The 26,282-nt window shown below is 32.5% G+C and overlaps 2 protein-coding genes across 2 annotated transcripts; both read left to right on the forward strand.

The window, feature by feature from the left end:
* Positions 1–9,312: 9,312 nt before the first annotated feature.
* On the forward strand, positions 9,313–11,709 carry LOC18106519 (scarecrow-like protein 8). Its single transcript, XM_006372387.3, has one exon. It carries the CDS (start codon positions 9,513–9,515, stop codon positions 11,523–11,525), a length of 2,013 nt encoding a protein of 670 aa, XP_006372449.3. The 5' UTR covers positions 9,313–9,512; the 3' UTR covers positions 11,526–11,709.
* A 3,666-nt stretch (positions 11,710–15,375) lies between these two features.
* Positions 15,376–20,704, forward strand: LOC18106518 (proline--tRNA ligase, chloroplastic/mitochondrial). The gene is made up of 11 exons (XM_006372386.3): positions 15,376–15,767; positions 15,875–15,931; positions 16,519–16,629; positions 16,758–16,844; positions 16,969–17,082; positions 17,169–17,375; positions 18,288–18,425; positions 18,879–19,040; positions 19,394–19,593; positions 20,208–20,291; positions 20,404–20,704. The coding sequence occupies exons 1-11, from the start codon at positions 15,426–15,428 to the stop codon at positions 20,543–20,545; spliced, it is 1,644 nt and encodes a 547-aa protein (XP_006372448.1). The 5' UTR covers positions 15,376–15,425; the 3' UTR covers positions 20,546–20,704.
* The last annotated feature ends 5,578 nt before the right edge of the window (positions 20,705–26,282 follow it).

Below are 26,282 nucleotides of genomic sequence, written 5' to 3' on the forward strand. Positions count from 1 at the left end.
AGTCATTAATTTTCTTATTAATAATCATTAATGCTTAAGCAAGAGATATCATTTATTATTAATGTTAATTAATATTTGTATAAGAGATATTATTTCTCATTAATGCTTATGTAAAAGATATTGTGTCCCTCGTAAATATTGTCATAATAAAAATTACTTTTCAACCCATTTACCCAAGAAAAAGATAAGGTTTGAGGATTATAAAAATCACTTAAACTATCAAGTAAATGACAAGTTTTTTTTACATTAAAAAGATACAGATTCACCACAAGATAATCTAAATCTTAGAATTCGAAGCTTTTTAAGTATATTCATCACTCTTTTTCTCCATAAAATTGCTGAATTTATCATTAAAAATTTTTACCTTAACATAAAAGAAAATTAACTAATATATAATTCAACCACTGAAAAACCTAATTCTATAAATACATACACTTCATCGACACTGTTTCCTCATCATTAACTCATGATGAATAAGTGTACAAGAGCTTCCACGAAAACACTCAAACATTATAAATAAATAAAAAGACCACCAAGAATCCCAGTCCATAATTTCATTCCTAATTAGATCCAATACATGCATTATGTAGATTTATTCTAAGCGCGCGTCTGATCATATATTAATTAATATTAAAATCAAATACGATCAAGGTCCTCAAGCTTTAGGTATCTTCCATCATTTACAGTCATCACGTTTTCCCAATCCCACGTGAAAACGTTGAATCTCTGCATTACAAGCTGGGTTCCCTTGAAACCTTCACCGGTATTGCATATTGAATGTATTTTAATTTGGTCCCTAAACCTTAATTTAATCCTGAAAACAAGCAGACAACTTCTCCTTCAGTCAGCCATAAACAGATACTTAGCCCTTGATGATCAATCTGGCCAAGTGGGAAAACGTTTTGGACCAACCCTAGCTCGTCACCATCGATCTACACTCTAGATTCTAGAATGCATGCATGCAAACCCTAGGCATCCTTCTTAATTGCGCAAAATATCTGGACACGATTTCAACACTGAATAACGTAACCCTCCCCATTTTCTCTCTTAGCAGACAGAAATCAGTTCTCAGCTAACCTCTTTGATTAATAGTAGATCCTGTTTATTCAATATGTATATTTACAAGAGCAATTGCTTTTGATTTTAAGCTTTAATCCATTCGTTTTTTGTTACTACGCTAGCTCATTTATTTTAAACCATATTAGCATATATATATATATATATATATATATATATATATATATATATATATATATATATATATATAAGAGAGAGCAATTGCTTATTGATCAATATGTATATTTACAAGAGCAATTGCTTGCTTTTGCAGCTAGCATAACGTACAAGTTTGACTCTAGCAATAATAAGTGATCTTGCTCTTCACATTACCCTTTCTAACTACTTAAAAAGAAATATGAAAGAAATTTATCATGTGCTTGTATTCCAAGTAAGAAAGAAAAACTGTTTTTTGCTGCAAATTCTTTTGTTTTTACGTTTTAAAAGTGTTTTTGAAAAAATTTAAATTTATTTTATTTTTTTCTTTACTTCAAATTAATATTTTTTTTTGTTATTTTTAAATCATTTTAATGCGCTGATTTCAAAAATAATTTTTAAAAAATAAAAAAAATATTATTTTAATACATTTCTAAATAAAAACACTTTAAAAATAACCATAATCATATTTTTAAATAGACATTAATGGTAATAGGAATAGTCAATAACCCTAAATTTCTTTTAAAAAAAAAAAAAAAACATGAAACTCGCCCTGGCTCGAAAAAGTCTAGAAAAACAAGCGAGCAAGCAGGTTTTATGGGAGTGTTGATTTCGTGTGGAATCGATTGCGTGCGCGCGTCCGCATTTCGAGAAGCGCGTAGCCTCCTCATCAAATCCCTTGTTAATAAAATATCACTTCCTGTCGGCGATGGTGGATTCCATTTGTGAACCGGCTATCCCCGGTTAACTCCCAAATACTCAATCAATGGCCCCACAAATAGTTCCTTTTCTTGGTTTTATCCGGTTAGTTTTTTTTTAAAACCATTTTTCACTCAACAAATGTAGATTTCTTCTGATCAAAATTTAAATAAGATTCTATAGCCGGATTAGTGGTATACCTGTGTTTTTCATCTTAAAAATATTATTTTGCGAGTTTATCTGGAAATACAATAAAAAATATTTTTAATATATTTTTTAATATATAAAAAAATTTATTTTTAACGTTAATATTTTAAAACAATTCAAAAACACGAAGCACAATAAAATCACATTTCTAAACATTTCTTTAATATGTTTATGACAAAGGAAATTCTAATAGCTAGTTTGTTCATTAATTCGAGGGCGGAATAATATAATGAATAACAAATTTATTTACCGTCGTGGAAATCAAACCTTAAAGTATAAAAATAAGGTAAATTTTAGAAATATAATCCAATTATGTAAACAGTCTCAACCTTATCATTAAATATATTTTCTTACATCGTAAGCTTCATAAAACTACCAATTAAAAACTTTTAATCATTTTCAAAGTCTTCCATCCATATATATATTTCATTTAAACTCTACTTTTGTTTGAGCAAAAAAACATATTTTTCACCGAGTGATTTTCACAGAGATTAATCTTTATTGAAAAGTCAAGGGATAAGATAATATGAAATTGAAACCGATAAAAAGATGATTTTTTCTTCGAATAGCGTGCGTTCGGAGTGATTCGATTTCTGTTAGGCAGTCTCCACCAACTTTCAGTGTCTAGTTAAAGTAGAGTGTGTAGAGATGCCTCGATAGGCCTCTGTGTGTATGTGATTAGCTGTTTATTAGGTGGAGGTGGGGGGCGCAAATCATGAGGAGAAGTGTTCTCGATATTGTGCATTAATGCACTGTGCAAGTTGTAGTTAGGTAGAATAATATTCTTGCGGATGCTAGCTTTCTATGGAGCCAGCAAGAGGTCAAGAACAAAGGGTTCGGTCATGCTCCTATGAGACTTCCACCGATTTTAACCTAGATGTGTGGTCATGCATGACACCTCTGAAAGCTTGGTAAACGACAAGGTATCATGTGATCGAGCATTGGCTTCAAATTACGTGATCTTTTACGTGTTTACATGGTAAGTGAATTTATTATTTGAATTTAATACAAATTAATTTGTGGGATTTTTTCTGATAAACACATCTATGATTCGGATATAAATTGTCTAATCAGGGCTCCATGATTGACGAAACAAAAGAAAAACAATGTATCGTGATTTAAGGGCCATGATGGTATGCAAGATTGCTATAAGAGGCAATCCCTAAAATCGTATCAATAAAAGATTTAATCTCAATCGAAAATTAAGTCTTGTTGTTCGTGATAAATTTGAATATATTCATATCAAGAAACACAATTCTAAAAGTTTCGTTTGATGATTAAAGATGTATTTTCATATATATATAATCAAACTACTTAAAATCATATATATGAATAAAAGATTTATTCTCAATTGATATATAAGCCTTGTTTCACTACACCGTTAAACAGTTTTACCAACGAATTAATTCCGTCGGTGTAAGGCATGATATCCGTCGGTAAAATTATTACCGACGGTCTCACCGAAGGAATCCGTCCGTCGGGATACTAATCGTTGGTAATTTCTCATTCCGTCGCTGATTATGTCGGAAATAAAAAAATCAACCACCAACGGTCTTACAGACGGCGACACGCGGCAAAAAAATATATTTCCGCGAGAACATTACCGATGGAATCAATCCGTCTGCATTTTCAACGGTAATCACCGACGGACTATCCGTCGATGATGATGGCATGACGGTAAATGTTTCAGAACTCTGTCAAATACCGACAGATATATTCCGTCGGTAATAGTAATGGTAAACACCAAAGGAATATTCCGTCGGTAATTGTGGCATAGGTGGTAATTGTTTGGCAATTCTCGGTAAAATACCGACGGCCGGTTTCTGTCCGTTAGGTTTCATATATATAATCAAACTACTTAAAATCATATATATGAATAAAAGATTTATTCTCAATTGATATATAAGCCTTGTTTTTCGTGATATAAAAAACATTTATTCCACGGTTCCTTCGTTAAATTTAGGTGATTTTGAAAGAATTGCTCCTGTAAATTAATATAATTTATCATCTATTAAATAAAATATAAAAAGTGAAGATCGATAAAGAAGACGGTGAAATTATCATATTGGGCAATCCAAAATCCACGCAAGTCTCAGGATACGTATGGAAAATAATTATTCGATAGAATACTCAACTTTCATGGCACAATGTAATGTATCCAGCCATGTTCCCAGTGCATTTGACTCTAGCCATGAGTTGGCGATCAAGATATATGGTGCAAGGAAGGTGAGTTAGGCAAGGCAAAGTGTATGGACAAGTTGCAAAGCGTATGATTCTTTTTCAAGAAAAAAAAAAAAGATGGTAAAAAGGCGATAGTATTTTTTGGATGCTTTAGTTTGCCGACCAATTTCTTAGAAAAGGGTTTGCCCACACGCAACCTGTCATGAAATGTCAAGATTTAATGGCTGCTGAATTGGTTTTAGTGCAAGCCATGAGAAAGTCAACGATTTGACAAAAACAAATATAAAATTCAGAATATACTCAACATTTTTTATGACCATGGTTGACCTAACTCTCACCTCCTCCGAGCATGAAGGGTTCCGGGGTCAAACGGGTCAACTAAATGACCCAGCGGAGCAAGATGTTGAAATATGGTACGTGCACGAGTAATTGACAAGAACATAACCTTTGTCAAGATTTTGAATTTTTTTTTTCCAAATATGTGTGGGTTTTAAGAATAGAAGAAAAACATCATTAATAATGGTAGCAATAATCGTGATCATCAGATTCAACTCAGAATTTGAGTTATTCAAAGACCGAGTCTATCCTTTTTTGTTCAAAATGACTCAGTGTAGCAAAATGTTGAAATCATGAGTAGTTGACAAGAATATAGCCTTTGTCGAGATTTTGATTTTTCTTTCTTTCAAATACTTGTAAGTTTTAAGAAAAGAAAAATATTATTAATAACGGTAGTACGTAATATTCATGGTTGTAGGGTTTGATTTAAAATTTAAAATAATTTTATTTTATTTTTAAAATAATAATTTAAGTTGATAAAGGTGGATCTTGATTAGGTTTGATTGGACAATCGAGTTATACGAGTTATAAATTTGAGTTTATTAAATTAAATTTTATAATCATAATTATAATTCTTATAAATATTTTTTTCTTAATTAGCCGTGAATATTCTTGATTAAAAAATATATAAAATTTACAAAGAAATTTAAGTTAAAAAAAGTTCATTGAATTAGAGGAGAACCTCACCCCTATAATTACCACACCAAGTGGCTCTTTTGACACATTGAATTCATAAATTAATCGTGCCAATGCCAAAACAGATTTATTTATTTATTAATTCTAAAGATAAAGATGGATGCTTTAAAGCTATTTAGAGATGGCTCGATCGGTCCTTTTCTTAAAAAAATAAATGGAAAATAAATGGCTTGATCTTAAAGCCAAATATTGAAACAGATCGAAGTGGTGGGGATCCCCTTAATTAGGACCACCATTTTAATTAAGCTTAATTAAATACTTCAAGAGGTGGTCGATCACCCTACAGCTAGGATGGGCGTGTCTTAATCCCTCCATTGAATAAACTAGTCATTCTCAGGAGAGGGAGAAGCCATCTAATTATCATGCCTGTTTGTAAATCTAATTGTAATTGTTTTTTAAAGTATTTTTTGTACTGAAATATATTAAAATAATATTTTTTATTTTTAAAAAATTATTTTTAAAATCAATACATCAAAACGATTCAAAATATATAAAAAAATTAAATTAAATTTTTGTAGAAGATGGTTTGCACGACTTTCCAAAACGGTGCCTTGACATTCTCTTTTCGTTTACTTTTTAATTAATAATAAACCATTTTTCATATGTATGGAATTGTTATTTACCCAATGTTGGTTTAACTACTTGGTTAATCAATTAAAAGCTGCCCATTTAACATTTTGCATGGAAAATTTGCTCGTGGGTCATCGAAACAATTATGGCCATTATTTTTATTTTATTTTTATCAAAAAGAAGTTGTTTCGTTCTAAAAAAAATCTTAGTGCTGACTCGGTAAGATTTGACCGAATAAGTTCTAGATAGTGGGTTGAAAAAGAAAATTGATAATCACCGAAGAAATATGTTTAAGTTATATTTCCGTCAAAATTCAATTTACTCACTGATTTTTCGATGAAAAACACTTAGTCGTCACAAAATCTATAGATTCAATGGAATAAAATATTAGATTGAATAATTTTGAAGGATAATTTAACTGGTCAAGTTTTGAATTTACTCTCTAATAATTACGAGTTCAAGTTTCTTCAGTGTCATTGAAGATTTACATAGTTGTTAATTTAAGAATTTAAATTTCTCACGGGATTAATAAAAAACACTTAATCATCACAAAATCTATAAATTGAATATAATAAAATATTAGATTGAATAACTTTGAAGAATAACTTAATTATTCAAGTATTAAAATTGCTTTATAATGATTATGAGTTCGAATCCTTTCAGGATTATTAAAGGTTTATATGATTGTTAATTTTAGAATTTGTGAGATTAATCAAGGTATATATATTAGAATTTATGAGATTAATCGAGATATATGTAAAATAGTGTAGATATTCATGCTAATAAAAAAATATTAGAATGAATTAATTTTCATTTGGGATCCTTAAAAGGAAATAATTGGTGTTGAAGCAGAAGATATCACGTGCAAACCATTTACTCATTTCCATCGAAGTAAATAAATACTTTCCGAGCATTAAAGAGGTTTTGTTTTTCTGGCATTGAAGATGGCCTGAAAAAGCAAGCAGTGGGCCATGAAAGCTAAAAAATATTGTGTCACTCTTCTTAACAAGCTTTTTATCTCCTCTACTCAATTACTTGTTTGTCAATCAATTAATATTGTATTTATTGCCATGAAGCTGCTAGGGCGTTATTGTTACTCTACAGAGAAAAATAAAGCCAAGAGCAGTTGATTACTCCAAGTTTCTGTCTTGGAAGTAAAGACTGTGGCAAGAGACTATTTTTACCGAGATTGGTTTGTTTTTATGTTCTAAAACTGTTTTTTTAAAAATTAAAAAATATATATTTTATTTTTTGTTTTAAATTAATATTTTTTTGATGTTTTCGTATCATTTTAATGTCCTGGTATCAGAAATAATTTTTTTTAAAATAATATATATTATTTTGAGGCATTTTCAAGTTATATTGTTTTGAAAAACAACTATTATCATACTCTCAAGTATCTTTTAAATAAGAACTCTATGTAAAATTAAAGATTTGAGTAAAAAAAAATAATTTGTCCATGAATCGGTCCCAAGCTCAATCCTAGAACGCTATAGCTGCTAGTTATCATTTTTTAACTAAAATAAATAGATTTTTAATAATTTAATGAGAAAAATTTAACTTGAATTAATTTCTCGTTAAATTAGTCATATTTGATATATATATAGATTTTTAATAATTTTATTCACCTAAATAAATCCGATCCAAACCATGAATTGATCCCATAATCCAACAAATTTGATCCTTAAATTGGGTTTTACCATTGTGTTTTATTTGTATAAAACTCGTTCACTCTTGAAATTTCAAAATTGATTGCAACATTGAAATTTCCTTTGAACATAAAACAAAAGAGAAATCACTTTAATTTGAAGAAAAAAAAAAGTATCAAAGGGCTACTAATTTGTACCATGTACAGCTTTTTACCATAAACTAATAAAGTTTCCAATATTTTTATATGTCGTGACCTTAAAATATTTTAATTTTATGGCCAGGGCTTTGCCATTGCAGACAGCTTTTTTATGTTTCCAGTACTCGTAAACCGACACCTGTAAGTAAGCAACCGGTTTCAAGACGGAACAGCTACTGGAATTTCGAATCCGGGGGGCCCAAAGGGAGAAAATTTGAAACTAACGGCCCAGGTACCGAAACTTAGCTCAAAGTTCTTCTTCGCTGTTACACGTGTCCGATAAGTCCTTGTCGCTTGCCGTTCTGGATTGCATTTCTTGGGGTTATTGTCTTTGGCTTTTCAGAATAGTTCGTAACTGTCCTGTCAGGTGATCACTGCCTCCTCTCGTATAAAAAAGATCATCTCATCCACACAAGTTTCAGGTTTATCCTCACGTACCTAGCTAAAAGCGTGCGTGCACGCTCCTTGTATTCTAGGTCTTTGGAGTTTTAGACATGACACGTGTCCACATAATTATTGGATTAGATGGTCAAATTATACAAAAAACCCACAAGCTTGTCAAAGACTGGATGAAGTGTTCAAATAAAAGAGTAATTGGATATTTTTGAGTTAGAAAATCACTTTTTGTAGACATCAATGTTTATCACCTGCACATGTATATGGTTAGAGGTGGTTTTCTCTTGTTATTTTTTAGAATTATTGAAAAAAATTATAAAAAAACAAATGATGAGGAAGTGAATCTTAGAAAGGAATTGATGTGAAAAAAAAGATTTACAAGTACTTGAATTAAAAACAAAAAGAAAAGGACTTGCAACTAATATCTAGAAAATTAAAGTGGCGATGATTATAAATTTTGATGTGATATTCGATCAATTCACTAAATCAATTTGATAATTTACTAGTTTAAAATCTGGTTTAAATCGGTTTTTTCTATTAATTAATTTGAAAATTAACCCAATCAAATATAAATGACATGATAAGTCAACTTGCGACTTAATCAAACCTATATGAACATGCTACTATTCAAAGTCTAAAAAGTTTTGTTTTTAATTCTTGTTCAAAATGACATGTTTTTTTCATTAAAATAATCTTGTTTTAGGGTAAATTAAAGTTTATTTATCTACTTACAAGTTTCTATAAAAAGTATATAACCTAGATCTTGAATCAAGTTTATCACCAGATCAAGTCTAATAACTATAATTATAATCATATAAAATGAGAATAATTATCTTTATATTTTGATTATATAAAATACATATAATTTTTTTTTTGTTGTTTTCAATTAAAAAGGAGTAATTTTAGATCAAATTTTGCATCGAAATCAAGATCATGTGAAACAAAATTCTAGTCATATGAAGAGGCATAATGCATTCACATCCACGTATTGAGAAAAAAAATATGTTTATACCATATCGATTCAAAATAGGACAATCGTCGCTAGTGAAAGTGAAGATCACGCACTTATAACAACGCGTGGATAATGAATGTCCTAACAAGCAAGTACAAAAGAGTTATAACTTCACATGAACAACAACATCAAAGGGTTATGTAATAACATAATTAATCACCGTTGATTTTCTTAAAATAGATCAAATCAAACGGTAAACATTCTCCCTTATATTGTTCATCAAGAATCCTTTCTACCTCGTAAGATAAAAAAAGGAAGAAACTCCCTTCAATTTCTCTCCATAAACTAACCTGTCCATGCGTTTCTCTTTGTAACCCTAGAAAGGGATTCTTGGAAGAATTCAGCACTAACTCTCCAATGGCATCTGGGTTTTCAAGCGGTGGTGGTGGTGGAGGAGGAGGAGGAGGCGGTGGTGGTTTCCAAGATTTCTACACTAATAGATCATCTCTACCCACCATGAACCTCTCAAATAACCCATCATCATTGCCTCCTTACAGAACCAACCAAATCTTTCTTGACCAAAATTTGTCTTCTCATAATTATCAACAGATCGCTCAACATAGAGCAATCTTGCCCACAAATATGAACGCAGCCACCACCACCACGCCAACGTTAATCGGCAAGCGCTCGCTTGCCGATTTTCAATCACATCCGCAGCAAAACTTGCTAAACCAAGCGGCCCTAAATAACCTTCTCCTTCGGTCTGTAAAGCCGAGGATTAATAACAATTTGTTCCAACAAAATACTTCGCCGATTTCAACACTTTCTCCCATTGATTTCTCCGTTAACAACTTGTCTCCTCAGCTCCCTAACTTAATGCCTCAACGTTATAGTCTGCCTCTTCTTCAACAACTTCGCTCCCACCAGCAGCAGCAGCAGCAGCAGCAGCAGCGCCCCATGAATCTTATGAGTTCTAACGGTGTCATCAACAACAATAACAACAACATGATGCCGTATGTGAATATGTTACAGAACCAAAACGGAGGAGGAAACGGAGTAGTTATGGGCCAAGATCGGGAGAAAAAGATGCTGAATCAGCTTCAAGAACTGGAAAAACAGCTTTTAGACGACGATGACGACAACCAAGAAGGTGACGATGTAAGTGTTATAACGAACACTAACAGTGAATGGTCTGAGACGATACAGAATCTCATGAGTTCTTGTAATAATCCGATTTCTCCATCGCCCACTTCATCATCTTCATCCTCATCTTCGACAGTCACCACGCCGGTTTCGAAACAGACAATAATCGAAGCAGCATCAGCAATTTACGAAGGTAAAACTGATGTTTACCCTGAGATCTTGTCTCGTATCTGTCAGGTTGCGAACCCACAAGGGAATTCTGGACAGAGATTGATGGAATACATGTTGATGGCTTTAAAATCCCGGGTTAATTCTGCTGAAAAAACACCTTCTGTAAGGGAGTTGTACAACAAGGAACATGTAGATGCAACCCAGTCCTTATATGACTTGTCACCTTGTTTCAAGCTTGGTTTCATGGCTGCCAATCTTGCCATCATTGAGGCCACAAGAGAGCAAGGCCGAGAGATGAATAGCTGCAGCAATGGCTTCCATGTTGTTGATTTTGATATCGGTCAAGGAGGGCAATACATGAACCTTCTACACGCGCTTTCTGGGCTTCAAAATTTGAAGCCAGCCATTGTTAAGATCACAGCTGTTGCTGCTGATAGCAATGGTGGAGAGGAGAAGGAGAGGTTGAGGCTAGTTGGTGAAACGCTGAGTCAACTCGCTCAGCGATTACGACTAAGTCTGTGTTTCAACGTTGTGAGTTGCAGACTCAGTGAGTTGTCTCGGGAGTCCCTCGGGTGCGAGCCGGAAGAGGCCTTGGCTGTCAATTTTGCGTTCAAGCTGTATAGAATGCCCGATGAGAGCGTGTCCACAGAGAATCCAAGGGATGAGCTTTTGAGGCGCGTGAAGGGGTTGGGGCCGCGCGTTGTGACAATAGTGGAGCAAGAAATGAATACCAATACAGCCCCCTTCATGGCGCGCGTGAACGAATCATGTTCATATTACGGAGCGCTATTCGACTCAATCAACTCAACAATGGAAAGGGATAGCTCAGAGCGAGCAAGGGTCGAGGAGGGACTGGGTCGGACGATAGTAAACTCGGTTGCTTGCGAAGGCAGGGACCGGATTGAAAGATGCGAGGTCTTTGGGAAATGGCGGGCCCGGATGGGAATGGCAGGGTTCGAGTTGAAGCCGATGAGTCAAATCGTTGCTGAGTCAATGAAAGCGAGATTGAGTTTAACAAACCGAGTTAACCCAGGATTTACTGTTAAAGAAGAGAACGGTGGGGTATGTTTTGGTTGGAAGGGAAAAACGCTCACTGTCGCTTCTGCTTGGCGTTAACTTCACTTTCTTCGATATTATTATCATTATTATTAATTGTTTAGTGTAATTTTTATTATTTTTTAAAACATATATATACTTATTTTAGTACTATTTTTATTTTTAGCTTTTTGCTTATAAAAATGGAAAGAAAATCAACCAAATTAAATAATATAAAAAGGGAGTGTTTGGATTTGAAGGAAAATTCTCTCCAATTGCATTTATAATTATTTTTCAATTGGGTTTGTATGTTTTTTTTTTTTTTGTGTGTGTGATGGAATCTATGTGCTTGGTGTCATGTTAGCTTACTCGTGGATTAGATTTGCATGCCATGGAGGAGAATTGCCACTATATATATATATATATATATATATATATATATAGAAGAATCTTGGAGTATCTCAAATGATTAGATCATACAAGTGATAGAATTTCCGAGTGTTGTTAATGGAATTTACCTGAGATAGATTTCACGAAAATAGGGTTTTCCATATATTGTAAGATGTGAATTATTTAGGATTAACCACGACCAAAGATCCATTAGTGAATCTTGGAAATGGAAGTGTATTTCTTCTTCCCAAAACAAATCTTCTTGGAGTGGATCAAGAATATTATTTAATGATCCACTCTCCCATCCATGTATATATCATAGATTTTAAATCAAATTGGACAAGGATTAACGAGCTATGTAGTCTAATATTTTTTTAAAAATAATAATTTCAGGAAAAAAAACTAATGTTTTTTATTGGGTTTTGATTAAATTGCAGTTTGATTAAATCGGATATCAATTTAAAATTTTAATTCGGTTTCAGAAGTACTCGCAAAGCCGATTTAGGTTTAAAAACAATAATATATACTAATTTTTACAAGATTTGAGATTTTTATTTAGTACTTAGGAGGGATTGATGGGTTGTGCTGTTTTTATTTAGAATTCACCAAGATTGTGTGTGAATGGGATGATGGAGGACAAGGGAATTTTCTTTTTACATTGTTTGGCACCTAAGATCAGAGACATCTATCCATACTTTAACATGAAAAGACATAAACAAGTGAGAGGGGAGCTTCCGAGCTTTGCAACCACAAGCCGGAATTTAGTGTTTCTAAAGTCACAATTCATGTCTTCGAGTTACTAGATTCAATTCATGCCTATGTGCAAACAAGAAGGCCAATCAATAATCAATTCCATTTTTTTGTTTTCTTAAAAAATAATCCAAGGAGTTACAGCTTAATAGATATTAATATCCTCCATGTATCAAATCCTTTTTAGTTTTAACTAGATATCGGTCGTGTTGTATCATTTTTTTAAAATAGAGAATAATGTTTAGATGACACAATCACGTTTAAAAAATTCATTACTCGAGTTATAGCCTCAACTATATAAAAATTTGTTGATTTTGTTTTAATTAGATGATAAACAAAATAGTTTATTATAGTAAATGAACCAAAATTAATTAAAAAAAAATAATAATAAGAAAAAAAAATCTTTGGAAGGATAAAATTGAGTAAAAAATAGTCTAAATCAATACAAGTTAGTATGATAGATATGTAATTTAGGTAATAAGAGATGAGCTAACTCTGATTAACCTTACAAACCCGAGACTCATGTTATGAGATTGAGATAACCCAATAAAAAAAATCAGAAAACCATAAAGCCAATCTTTTTAAATAAAATTAATCTCAAACAATGAAATTAAAAAAAAAAGAATCAATAAAAAAAAGATGTCAGCCTGCGTTAACTTTCTAAACCCATGACTTGGATCATTAGACAGTGTTAACTATGAATTTCACCATTTCTTGTTTTTGTTTATATTTCATAATAATTTTAAAAAATGATAAGCAAATTTAATTTTCACATAATCATTTTAAGTTTGAATTCAAGAAAATATTATATATATGCAAAAACATGATGATTTATCATAAATTATGAACATGCTTAGTTTCTATATGCAAAAACTATTTTGAAAAAACAAAAAAAAAGAGATTAGAATTATAAGAAACAATAAACCAATACATTCATGTGGGTCGAGTGAATTAGGTAAATTTCTAAAATAAGCACAAATATGTCAATAATTACATGTGAACGTCACAAGGAAATGCCCAAAAAAGGTCTCAAGTAGACACGTGTACCACTCACAGTCACAGGGATGTTTCCTATAAGTAGAGAAAAGAACGAACGCTAAGGCTTAATTTATTTAATTTTGAACTAAATATTGTCTCTCTAGAACACTTTTAACTTCCCTTCAAAGGTCAATCTCTCCATGTTGCTTGAGGCCAGCAAAACGTGTGATGCACAAGTTGGAAACCTCTCTAGAGAAAAACCCTAATAAATGCACAATAATTCGAGTTATCATGTCATGGAAGGTTTCACATTCATGGCAATGGCGAAACAGTTACCATGTGTGACCTAAAATTGGGAAAGGAAACAAATGCTTTTTGTAACAAAGCTTTGAAAATAGTTGGGGAGGAAAAGGAAGAACATAAATGACACTCATTGTTAGGAAGAAGTGATTGATATCTAATTCAATTACCTCAACCAATTGTGTTAAATGTGAAGTAAATTAGAGTATAGGTTAGTGATAGAGTTATTAAACACGGTTAAGACTACGATTTACGAGTTGGGTAGTTCAGGTGAATCAAATATAATATTATTTTTTTTTAAAATTAAAACAAAGTTATTTTAATAATTTTAAAAAATAAAATCTGGTCTTTATTGGGTCTTGGGTTGATCGACCTTATTTTTTTAAAAAAATCTATGTTATTTAAATATGAGATTAATGTATTTAAACATTTAAATTTAAAATATTTTGTTTTTCTCCTAACATTTAAATTTTATTTGAACTTCATAAAGGAGAGAGGAGTTCTTATCTTCTCTACATCCCTTTTCATTTAATGGCATAACATGGAGGAGAGTCATCCGGCTCTTGTTGGCATTGATGGTTTTGACATAATAGTGAAAGTAAATCAATTGAAATCTATTTCTAGGAGAAAGAACATGAACTCATTTCTCAATTTTATTCTCTCTCTCTCTCTCAATTATTGAAAGACCAACCATGAAACATAGAAAATGAACGAACAAGCAAAATGAACGAATTTAGTTTTTAATTTGATTTCATCTGATTTATTTTTTTTAAAATCCCATTTAATTAAATTTTTTTATCCGAACCGAACCGTTGAAACCAATCCTCACATTCAATACAAAAATGTTGAGTATTCCTCTTTTTTTTTTTATTAACTTCTAGTTTAGGCAGGATGGGATCCCAAGTTTCTTGGGGGAGAAAAATGAAAAATGGTTTCGTTGAAGGGCCAAGCCCAAAATCAGAATACAAGGTCAATACCCGAGCCACCAGGCCGGTGCAAGAGAAAACCAAGCTGAAAAAAGAGAGGCACCTCCATGGAGCCCATCCTCACACATTTCAAGCCGACAACCGAGAAAACCAGCCTGAAGGACTCGATCATATTTACATTGGAGGGGTGTTGAAAATGGACAAGTAAATCTCCGAACTCACGTAAAGAGTTAAGGGAGTGAAGTGGCATGATTGAGTAGAATGAATGCCTTGAACACTGATAACTTTTGGCCCAGAAAGTTTCTCCTTCGACATATTTTGAGGCGAGCTTTGTCTATCTGAGACCATGGACAATGATTTGCATTGCTTTTTTTGGGAGGATGATTACGGAATAACACGAAAATAGATCATGGAATGTTGTAAAATAGTGTGATTTGGACTTGACAGTCTCATACTCCTGAGGCCATGCCTGCAACTGCCAAGTTCTTTACTTTCAGGATCTATAAGAGTTGTTTTGTAGACTACAGGGACTAAAATGTACACTGCATCCAAAAAATGAAGAAACAAAAAACCTCATCTCCTTCGATGACAAAATCTCCAAAACCACACTCCAAAACCCCCCGAAGAACCCACACAAATGGTATCATCTCTTCGACTCCCCTCACTAACCTCCCTATTCTCCTCTCCCTACCTCCGCCGCCCTCCTCCTTTACTCCGCCGTCCTCACCACCACCACCACAAACTCTCCTTCCCTCCACCACTAACCACGGCCTTCTCCTCCCAAACCACATCAGCATCCACAACCGAAAACCCCAAGAAACAAACTAACCAAGACCAAAAAGTAATCACTCCTCGGTCTCAAGACTTCAATGCTTGGTTTCTTGACATCATTGCTAACGCTGAACTTGCTGATTATGGTCCAGTTCGTGGCACCATGGTCATTCGTCCCTACGGTTATGCCATCTGGGAAGCCATTCAGGTCCTTTGAAATTCAAACTTTTTGATTGAAGGAGGAAAGTTTTGAGCTTTTTTTTTCAATTGGATGATGGAATTTCTGAGCTTTTTGTGTTTCTTTTGAGTGTACAGGATTATTTGAATGTGAAGTTTAAGGAGACTGGACATAGTAACATGTACTTTCCTCAGGTTTGTTTTGTGGGAGCTTTTTCTCTTTATTGGACTGCTGAATGCTACAAATGTAGGGCTGTGATTGAGCTGAGTGGAATGTTATGATATGTGGGTTTGCTTTGTTTAGGTCACTTTGAGTTAATGAAGTACTGTAGTTAGATTTGTCCACCTTTTGAACATGTTTAGGTTAATGTTGAGGTTTTATGACACAAAATGATCAAGGTAATATAAACAAGTTATCATGATAATGAATATCAGGATCCATTTGTATTTTTTGTTTCATTAGAAATGCAGCAAAGCAGTATGCTTTAATATGAATTTTTAAAATCAACTCTTAAAAGCATATATTTTGTGGTCATGGACATTTTGAGCCGAGTATTGTATCATTTGAGTTTGTTTGTGAATGATGTTGAATTTGAATTATGTGATTAATTCGGTTTGTTTTGCATACAAAAGAGTTTGTGTACGATGTTTTAATGTGACAAATCCAAGATGTGCTGTAGTAGCATGGTTTGTTTTTACAATTGCAACTGTATGTGTTTTCTGTGGATGGGGTTTTTGTTTCAGTTTGTCCTTAATACTTATAACGGTAATGTGTGCTGCAGTTTATACCATTCTCCTTTATTGAGAAAGAAGCTAGTCATGTTGAGGGGTTCAGTCCAGAATTGGCTCTTGTAACTATTGGGGGAGGAAAGGAACTTGAAGAAAAACTTGTGGTAACATTTGATTTTGTTTAGTCGTGGAAAATTAATGGTAGATGAAAAATTTATGTTGCTTCATTTTCATGAAAAAAACATGACCTGAGTTTTGGCTTTGATTGTTGTACTTGTTGAGGTTGTGGCAGGTTCGACCCACTAGTGAAACCATAGTGAATCACATGTTTACTCAGTGGATTCATAGTTACCGTGATCTTCCTCTCATGGTAAACCAGGTAAAAGTTCGGTTACCCATTGCAAATAGTTTCCAGTCATGGAGGGTTTGTTATGTACAACTGTTCCTCTTTTTTTCTTTTCTTTTTTTCATTTCTTCCTCTTAGTATTTTTTTCCCGTTTCAGTGGGCAAATGTCACAAGATGGGAGATGCGCACAAAGCCGTTTGTGAGGACTCTTGAATTTCTGTGGCAGGAGGGTCACACAGCTCATGCAAATCCAGAGGAGGCAGAAAATGAGGTTTGCATCTTATAGAACTGTAGGATTCCTCACATCTTATTCACACTGACATTTGTGTTAAATGGGTTTTCGCTGCTGAATTGCAGGCATTGCAGATGATTGATGTCTATACAAAATTTGCTTATGAGCAAGCTGCAATACCTGTTATTGCAGGTAGAAAATCAAAAGCAGAAACTTTTGCTGGTGCTGATAGGACATATACAATAGAGGCTATGATGGGTGATCGGAAAGCATTACAAGCTGGAACTAGCCACAACCTCGGGCAAAACTTTTCTCGGGCTTTTGGAACACAGGTATTTTACTCAGAAGTTAATAGATAAGATTATTTCAGAGACTTTCTGCGAGTTGCTACCAGCTGAGTGTTTTGTTGCTCCATTTCTTACAAGATACCGCGTGAATACATAGAAAACCCAACAGTTTAATATTGGAAATCTTTCATTGAATCCTTTTTAGTGAATTATCAGCTAATTTCTGTGAATGAATCTACTGAAAATAGATTCCCCTGGTGGCTTACAATGACCATCACATGCAATGCTTTTTGTCAAAGCACAACTATGTGAAAGGGGATAAACAAATGTTGCAAACTCAAGATTTTATTTAGACTTTTGCATGCATCCATGCTTATTCTGTCACACATTAAAATATACCATCCATTGCATGCTCCTATATGAAGTGGGCAGTTGGTGATTTCCGAGTTTTAGACTTTATGAGCATCTCTGGCAAGTGTCTTAGCTAAACTCAGGGGCAGCACAACAATGATCACCTCATATGGTCCAGCATTTTGCACTCTTAACATAGGTGTGATTGTTTAGGTTGTTTACCTGCTATGCCAACTGTCTTCAAGAAGTATACATAAACATCACTAAAGGTTGGTCACTCTTTTATGCTCACCTTGCTACCAATAAATCTAATGCCCTGCACTCCTGCTTATTCTTTGACTATCTGCATTTGGATGCATGGTTGAGTGGTTGGGAGTTTTCCTTTGTTTAACCAACTAAAGTGTAGTTCATTTTTTTTGGGTGACTGTCTAGACAGCTTTGTCCTGCTGTTCTATCTTTAGATATTATTGAATACTGGAATTTGTTGATTTTCAGTTCTTTGTTATTGGCTATTTCATTTTTTTCTTCAATATTTTTTCATGTTTTCTTTTTAAGCCTCCAGGTAATTATCTCCACTATCTTAACTGAAATTATGTCCCTTTACAGTTTATGGATGAAAATGGAGAGAGGCAACATGTGTGGCAGACATCATGGGCTGTCAGCACCCGCTTTATTGGTGGTATTATTATGACCCATGGAGATGATTCTGGTCTAATGCTACCCCCGAAAATTGCACCAATACAGGTAATTGTGTATTACTATTATTGATTTCTTAAGTTATTGTGTATGTTTTTGTTATTGTTGTTGTCAATTTATATGCATTCGAATCAAAGGTACTCTGGTACTTGTCAGGAATCTTTCAATTTTATGTACTTGATCTAAGAGGTAGAGATGTCTCATTCTGTTAAGTTTGTTGTTGCTCTCTTTTGTGGTTGTAATATATCAGCACAACCCAGGGGTGTGGTTGCTGTGTTCAGGTACTTAGACAAACAATCTTTTGTCTATTGGAGAAAAATCTTTCATCTGGACAATCTATGCATAATTATTTGGTTTCAGTCTTCTGATGAGTGCCTGTATGAAAGTAAAGTTTGAGTTTCCGAGTTGCCATTTTCTCATTAAATATATAACAGACAACTTGTTTTCTGATTTATACTATCATTTCAATTTATTCTTCATATCTCCGCTGCATCCTTCCAGGTGGTGATTGTGCCAATCTGGAAAAAAGAGGATGAAAAAACTGGAGTACTCAATGCAGCATCTTCTGTAAAAAAAGTCTTGCAATCTGCTGGTATCAAAGTTAAGCTCGATGACACAGATCAGAGAACCCCGGGATGGAAGTTCAATTTCTGGGAGATGAAGGTCTGTCCTTATTTTTTATTTAAGTAGATGAACAAAAGAAGAAAAGTGATCTGTAATTAATGATTTATACCCATAATTAATCATGACTTGCATGAAAGGTAACCAAATGAGTCTCAATCATTAAAGCTTATGGTAATCTGTCAAAAAGAATCTGAATTGGCCATGTCTTCTTGTGCCTGATGACAGACGCATGCCATTGTATGACTTGTGCAATATGTTGGACCTGATCCTCATTTGTTTTATAAGAAAAATAGTTTCAAACATCTTTGATCATAAAAAGAGACCCTTTGAAATGTGTGGAACAGCACCCTTATCTTTTCATGTAATTCTATATAATACCTTGGTTCTAATAGGGAGTCCCTCTGAGGATTGAAATTGGTCCTCGAGATGTTTCAAGTGCAAGTGTGGTCATATCTAGGAGAGACGTTCCTGGAAAGCAAGGAAAAGTGTTTGGAATATCCATGGAGCCTTCAATTTTAGAAGCTTATGTCAAGGACAAGTTGGATGAGATCCAGTCATCTCTTCTGGGAATGGCAACATCATTTCGGGATAGGTGCATTCTCTTGCTCTAACATTTATGTGCAGTGGAGGCTTTGTTATTAATTATGTGTGAGCTCTGCTTTTCAACGTAGTCATCTATTATTACTTTTCAGAATTATAGCATAATCTTATGACATTATTGCACAATTACTTACATGCAAGTTATCTCTTGGTGACAGAATTTGCTTATAAACATTGAACCTGGCACCCCCACCACAATAAAAAATGCTAATATTAATGCCTTGCTCACTGTTCATGTCCTTTTCTTTATGGACTTTGCTTTGATATCAAGGCAGTGATGGCACCCATAGGACTTCTGATGAGAAAACAGGTTGTCAAATAATGTGAAAATAAGTTGACATTTTCAAACATGTGATGCATAATCGTCAAGACAGACCATCCTGTCAGAAAGAAAAAGAATGCCAGCATGATTAATAGGAAGTGATGAATTGCATTTTATCATTGTGCAATTCTGATAGTGTCACTCACATGAGTTCAAGTCAATTGGGCTTTTTTTCTTGTGTTGTTGTGTACTGATTCCAATATTGAAAGCCAACTGTTTTTGAAGTCCATCAGATTCCTGTACTCGACAAAACCATCTGATATTATTCCGACGTTCTCTTGCAGTAACATTGTGGACGTGAGCTCATATGATGAACTCAAAGCAGCAATAACCCTTGGTAAATGGGCTAGGGGTCCTTGGTCAGCTAGGTATTATTTTGTTATCCTTTTGTTAGTAGTGGATAAAGAAGCACAGTGCATAAGTATCATACTGGCAGACTTGCATGCATGTCTAATATTATGTTGTAATTGTTGACTGTAGTGATGCGGATGAAAAAAGAGTAAAAGAAGAAACAGGGGCAACAATTCGGTGTTTCCCCTTTGAACAGCCTCAAGGGACCAAAACATGCTTGATGACTGGCAGCCCAGCAGAAGAAGTTGCAATTTTTGCAAAATCTTATTAAGTATTGTCCCCGTCAGACGTTCAAATGGTCTCATTTGGGAGAGCATTTACCCATGGTAAATTTTGTCATGGCATCCCTTTCTTCCTTGTTTCAGTGATTTTTATTATTAGATTGTCTAAAGCAATGTGTCATATCAATTATATTGAGTTGTTAAAGCTAGGTCATCTTGTCATATATTCTTACCATATATTAAAGAGATTTGAGAAAGGGGAAAAATATGCTTTAGGTGGTGGTATAGACAGATCTCCCATATAACCTTAAGATTTGGTTTCCTGTGTGACCTGTTTCCATCTCAATCAGAGAGCAGAAGAAGTTGAAGAATTGGACTTCAAATATCATTTGTGTATCCTCTGCAAGTAGATTAGCCATCTTATTAAATTTCTTTAGAATTGTCAACTTGCTTTGACTTATAACATGGTGAAGTGCTAGTTTAGGTTGCGACTGACACACATGGACCGGGTGTGTGTATGCTACTAGATGTGTGCAACTTGGATCTGTAATGCACATGAGGTGTAGATATGTCAACTGGATGGATTATTGTTTCATCATTTTTGCTAGAGTTCTTAGCACTCTATCAATTGTTAATAGCAGCATTCTTGTGGAGAGGGTCAAATGTTAGAATACTGTGCTGGAGGAATCCTAGGGCATTCACGTCTACATTTCTGCCCAGATCAGGACAGTTGAAGCTCATCACATGCTGTATGGTTCAAAGGCATGTGATGGACAACAAAGGTTTAGATCCCGGCAATCGCATCGGCCGATTGTCCTCGTTATTTTCCTAGTGTGCCGCATATCTCCCTCACCCATCTCTAGCACCATTAACACTCATAGGAGTGTTAATATCCCCACCAAGGGTTTCTTTTCTTGTTCTTGTGGTCGAATCCGAATTCAACTGGTCTCTTGCAAATGAGTGCTTGCTATTTTTACAGCTAATTTGGAAACCCTGCATCCAATGCTGGAAAGCACATGGATTTTTTCAAAGTTTTGGATTGGACATTATAATATCCGAGTATTTGTGATATCTGACCTAAAATGTCGAGAAAATTTATGAATTTGGTGAAATATTTTCAAGTTAGTTGTAAAAATCCCAAGCACCTACTTCGAAAAGGAAAGAAAGAAAAAAAAACATGGATGGAACAGTCTGGATGGCTAACAAAATGGGCAGAACGAAGGGATAAGCTTGAGAAGATGTCACCAAAGGCCATCATCATCATCTTCAACAAGCATAACGATTTTGTCTGGTCAAACCCTATGTGCTAAGGAGTAGGTGGGACACGATAACATTCCCCCACCATCCTCTCTTAAAAAGCGTGCTACAGTACTCATGGAGTCTTAACATCCCCACCACTAGATTTTGGGAAGGGTGGCATCTTTCTCACCATTGGACTAGCCCAAAGAGCATTCACCACAGCAGTCAACATGAAAATATTACCGATAATTTCGGGCAATTAGCATATAAATTTTAAAAAATAAATGAATTAACACGGCAATTTTTATTTTTTTTTAAGAAAATAGTATATTTTTACTTTAAATGATTTAGAATCATGACATGTATTAAATATTGTGCTATAACTAATTGACATCATGATTGAGAAACATAATTTTAATTGATGTCACAATTAAAAATAATAAGTGATTAAATTGAAAAATAATATTTTAATTAATATTAAGGCAACATCAATTAATTGTTGTTTAGATTATTTAGATGGAGTTTGGTGGAAGTTGTTGGCTTTTATCCAATTTATACTCAAATAAATTTATCAAAACTTGCAATGAAAGCGAGTTTAATCCAGCCACCTGTTGTATCAACAAGATGGATCTGAAGTCAAGTTGTTCTAATGCTATCACACACCATGAGAAATCTAGAACATTAATAAAAAAAATTATAACAAATAGAACCATTCATAAAAAAATAATTATTTTAATAGCTAACATTTCATAACATGATATTTTAGAAAATTTATTGTGGTTTTCTTAAACACAATTAAAGGATATTTGATATTGCGGTCAAAACTCAGTTTGCCTAAATTTTGAAAAAATAAATTATTTAAAATTAAATTTTTAATATTTTTAGATCGTTTTGATGTACCGATATCAAAAATAAATTTTAAAAAATTAAAAACAACATTATTTTAATATATTTTCAAATAAAAAATAGTTTGAAACGTAAATTTTACCACACTCTCAAACAAACCCTTTAATAAATAAAAAGGATAGTATGTAAGTCCATCTTTTTAAAAAAAATTTACGTTTGAATTATCTTTTCGTACTTAACAATAGCAATAGTTAGTAAAAATCATGTTTTCGAAACACAACAATATAAAAATATGTTATTTCACCTTTTTTTTAAAAAAAAATGTTATTCTACAACTTTTTTTTAATTAATATGCTAATATAAAAGAAAACCAAATATTACAGTATCCGTCTGGATGTGTAGCATTGCTTTTAATTTAAAGGTGTCTGTGAGCAAATAAAACCCACCTCAACTTGTTCCTTCTTGAATCTGCAGTTGTCGGACCTACTCCTAAAATTTACCGAGTAAATAAAGAATCATTATATCGTCCAGTCAATTTAAATTAAATTGGGTTATTTATTTTAACAAAAAATATATTATATTATTTTTAATTTAGTCCAATTGATTTTGGTAAGATTATTCAAATTACTCAAAACTAAGTAAAATCATTAGAATTTTTAATACATGTTAATGTTTTTTTAGTTAAATTTAAAACTTGGGTTAGATTTCTTAAATCTAATATGTATTTGACAGTGTGATAATTTATGCGGTTATAATTTAAAAAAATAAATTTTGGAAAAACATTTTTATTTGTTATTTTTTAAAGTTAATTTTTTAAAAATAAATATTTGATTAAAATTATTACGAGATAGATTTTTATATGTAAAATAAATAAAAAAATAGATTTTTATAGATGAAAAACATATTATTTTAATTTCTATAAAATTAATATTTAAAATGCAATTATATAATTATTTTACTAACTAAATAATTTTTTTTTAATTTGATAAAAAAACACAAACAGAAAGTACTGTGGTATCAAAAGATCAAAATAAGTCAGCCAGATTGGCAGCGATGGAGAAGATGCTACCCATCAAGGACATGATCCTCGATCTATGTTGACGAAGCAGAAGGGTTTTGTCTGGACAGAATGCTGAAAGGGGGAGATACGATGTGGAGAGGAGTAGGTTGGATTGGAGTGCCAAAGAAGAAAAATGGGTCGATCTTGGCCGTGTGATGGTGATATAGCAATCAAGGCAGTCCATCGATGACGTGGAAGGATCAGGTGCGATTGAATTTGTTGGAGAAGAAGGGAGAGGAACCTTGACCTTTTCAATTATGGTGGGGTTCTTGGCGTGGAATAAAAGTCTTAACGTGCGCGGGTCCCATTTGGAAAGAAAATATATTGGAAAATTAAAAAAAAAAAAAAAAACGAAGAAAGGAAGGTATCGAATCAATGAAGAAGGCAAATTGCTGTTTGGTGACGCAAAGAACTTTCCTTTTCTGTCTTCTTCCTTCCCTCTTCCCTCTTCCCTCTTCCCTTCTTCTGCTTTTCCTTTCTTCTTACATCACGTATCAACCGGATAAAAAAAAATTAATTTTTTTTTTACTAATGTTGTTTTTTTTTTTTAAATAATTAATGAGTTTTGATCAAATAACAAAATTACAGTTCAACTTTATTTTTTACCATATTTTATTGGATGTCTTTCTTTTATTTTTTATAAAATTTAATTCAAATTAGATTTTAAATTCAATTCAGATAGTCTTTCTTTTATTTTTTTATAAAATTTAATTGAAATTAGATTTTAAATTCAATTCAGATACCATAATAATATTTATATTTATTTATATTGTGGATTGTAATAACATTATAGCATCATCGTGGAGCATGTATTATCGATAAAATATTAGCTATTTCATCACAAATACATCAAATTTATAAAGTTTTTGCCAAGTAGCATTATTATTTTTAAAAAACTCTTAAGTTACACATTAGTCATTATGGGAAAACATTGTTTTATTTATTGAAAGTTATTAGATATATATTTTTTTAAAAAAGAGTTTCATAATTCATTCATGTTTTATTCTATATATAATTACATGTTTGGTATGGCAACATTATAGTGATGATCAATAAAATTATCAACATGTGTTAGGCATGGATTTTAATTGAAATCTTTATTTATTTATTTATTTTAAAAAGGAGAGAAATTGCTCAGACAATGGAGCCTCGTTTGAATTTGATGTTGCTGGGATGATTGATAATGCATCTTATTACTGGCCCAACAACAACAGAAATAATAATAATTTTAATTTTCTCTTCGTCCTTTATTGTGAGGAAATTTCCTGGATGGAAGAGATTATTAAGATTGATGACATGTAGTTGGTACTTTAAATTGATGTTTTAATTAACATTTTCCTTCCCAGCAATGCAAGTGCACGACTTGTCGTGTGTGTTTTATGTCACTTGTAGGTTTTGAAAAACTTGAATCCGTCTACAGTTCTTGTTAATGAATCATTCTAAATAGTAATTAGACTTGTTTAAAATCCACTTAACAAAATACTTAAATTAAATAAATTAAATGATTCATTAACAAGAAGTTAACTTTAGCTCTTTCGATGAAATCATAAATCATTAGATCAGTCCAAGTAAAATACTTTTACTAAAATTATTGTATTTTTTTATAAGATATTAAATTAATAAAATCTTCATCGAGTTAGTTAAATAAGTTTGACTTATCTAATTCAACTAAAAAAAATTAACCCAAATCATATTCAAGATCTTAAAATTTTCGAACTAATCTATATAGCTGTATTTAATAACAATTATAATTGTTAATCAAATAAGTTTAACTAAGTTAGTATCTTATCTAATTCAGCTAAAAAAATTAACCCAAATTATATTCAAAATCTTAAATTTTTTGAACTAATTCATTTAGCTGTATCTGTTTAGGAACGTGGTTAAAACTGCATTATTTTAAATTTTAATTTTTTTTAATAATTTTAGATTATTTTAATATATTTATTTTAAAAATTAAAAAAATTTTATTTTAATATATTTCTAAATAAAAAATATTTGTAGCTTTACCACAATAGTAATTGTTAATATTTTTTGTTCGGATCCTTTATATTGTTGGCTTTGATCTTTCAAATTGAACTTGAGATGATGGGCCGTGACTGGGCTTGATGTCCCATCGATCACCGTTGATTTGTTTAAACAAAAATCTAAGACGAATATTCGATAAGAATCGGGCGAAGTAGGAAATTTCGCAAATAAAGAAAGAAACTGGAAGATGCCGTGCCCGTCACCCTCACCCAAAGTCAAAATTGCTCCTTTGTCCCCTCCCTCACTATTTTGACTCTTGACTTTTTGCAGTAATTACTCTGCCTGTACATCATCATCAAGCATGGAAGACAGTTTGACACAACCTTTCTGTTTCTAGTTTTAGATATTTTTTTTTAAAAATTATTTTTAATTTTAAAAGTACCGATAGATGGTTTGATAACGTTATAATGACTGTTTTTATTTTTTATTTATAAATATATTAAAATAATATATATTTTTTATCTTTTAAAAATTATTTTTCATATTAATAAAAATTAATTAATTTAAAATAAAAAATTAAAATTTTACAAAATTATTTTTCAACTGAAAAAAAGTTATGAACATAATTTAGATCTTAATACTTAAATTTATAAATAAATAAATTTAATCTTGGACAC

Source organism: Populus trichocarpa, chromosome 17 (assembly GCF_000002775.5).
Source record: "Populus trichocarpa isolate Nisqually-1 chromosome 17, P.trichocarpa_v4.1, whole genome shotgun sequence".
NCBI lineage: Eukaryota > Viridiplantae > Streptophyta > Magnoliopsida > Malpighiales > Salicaceae > Populus > Populus trichocarpa.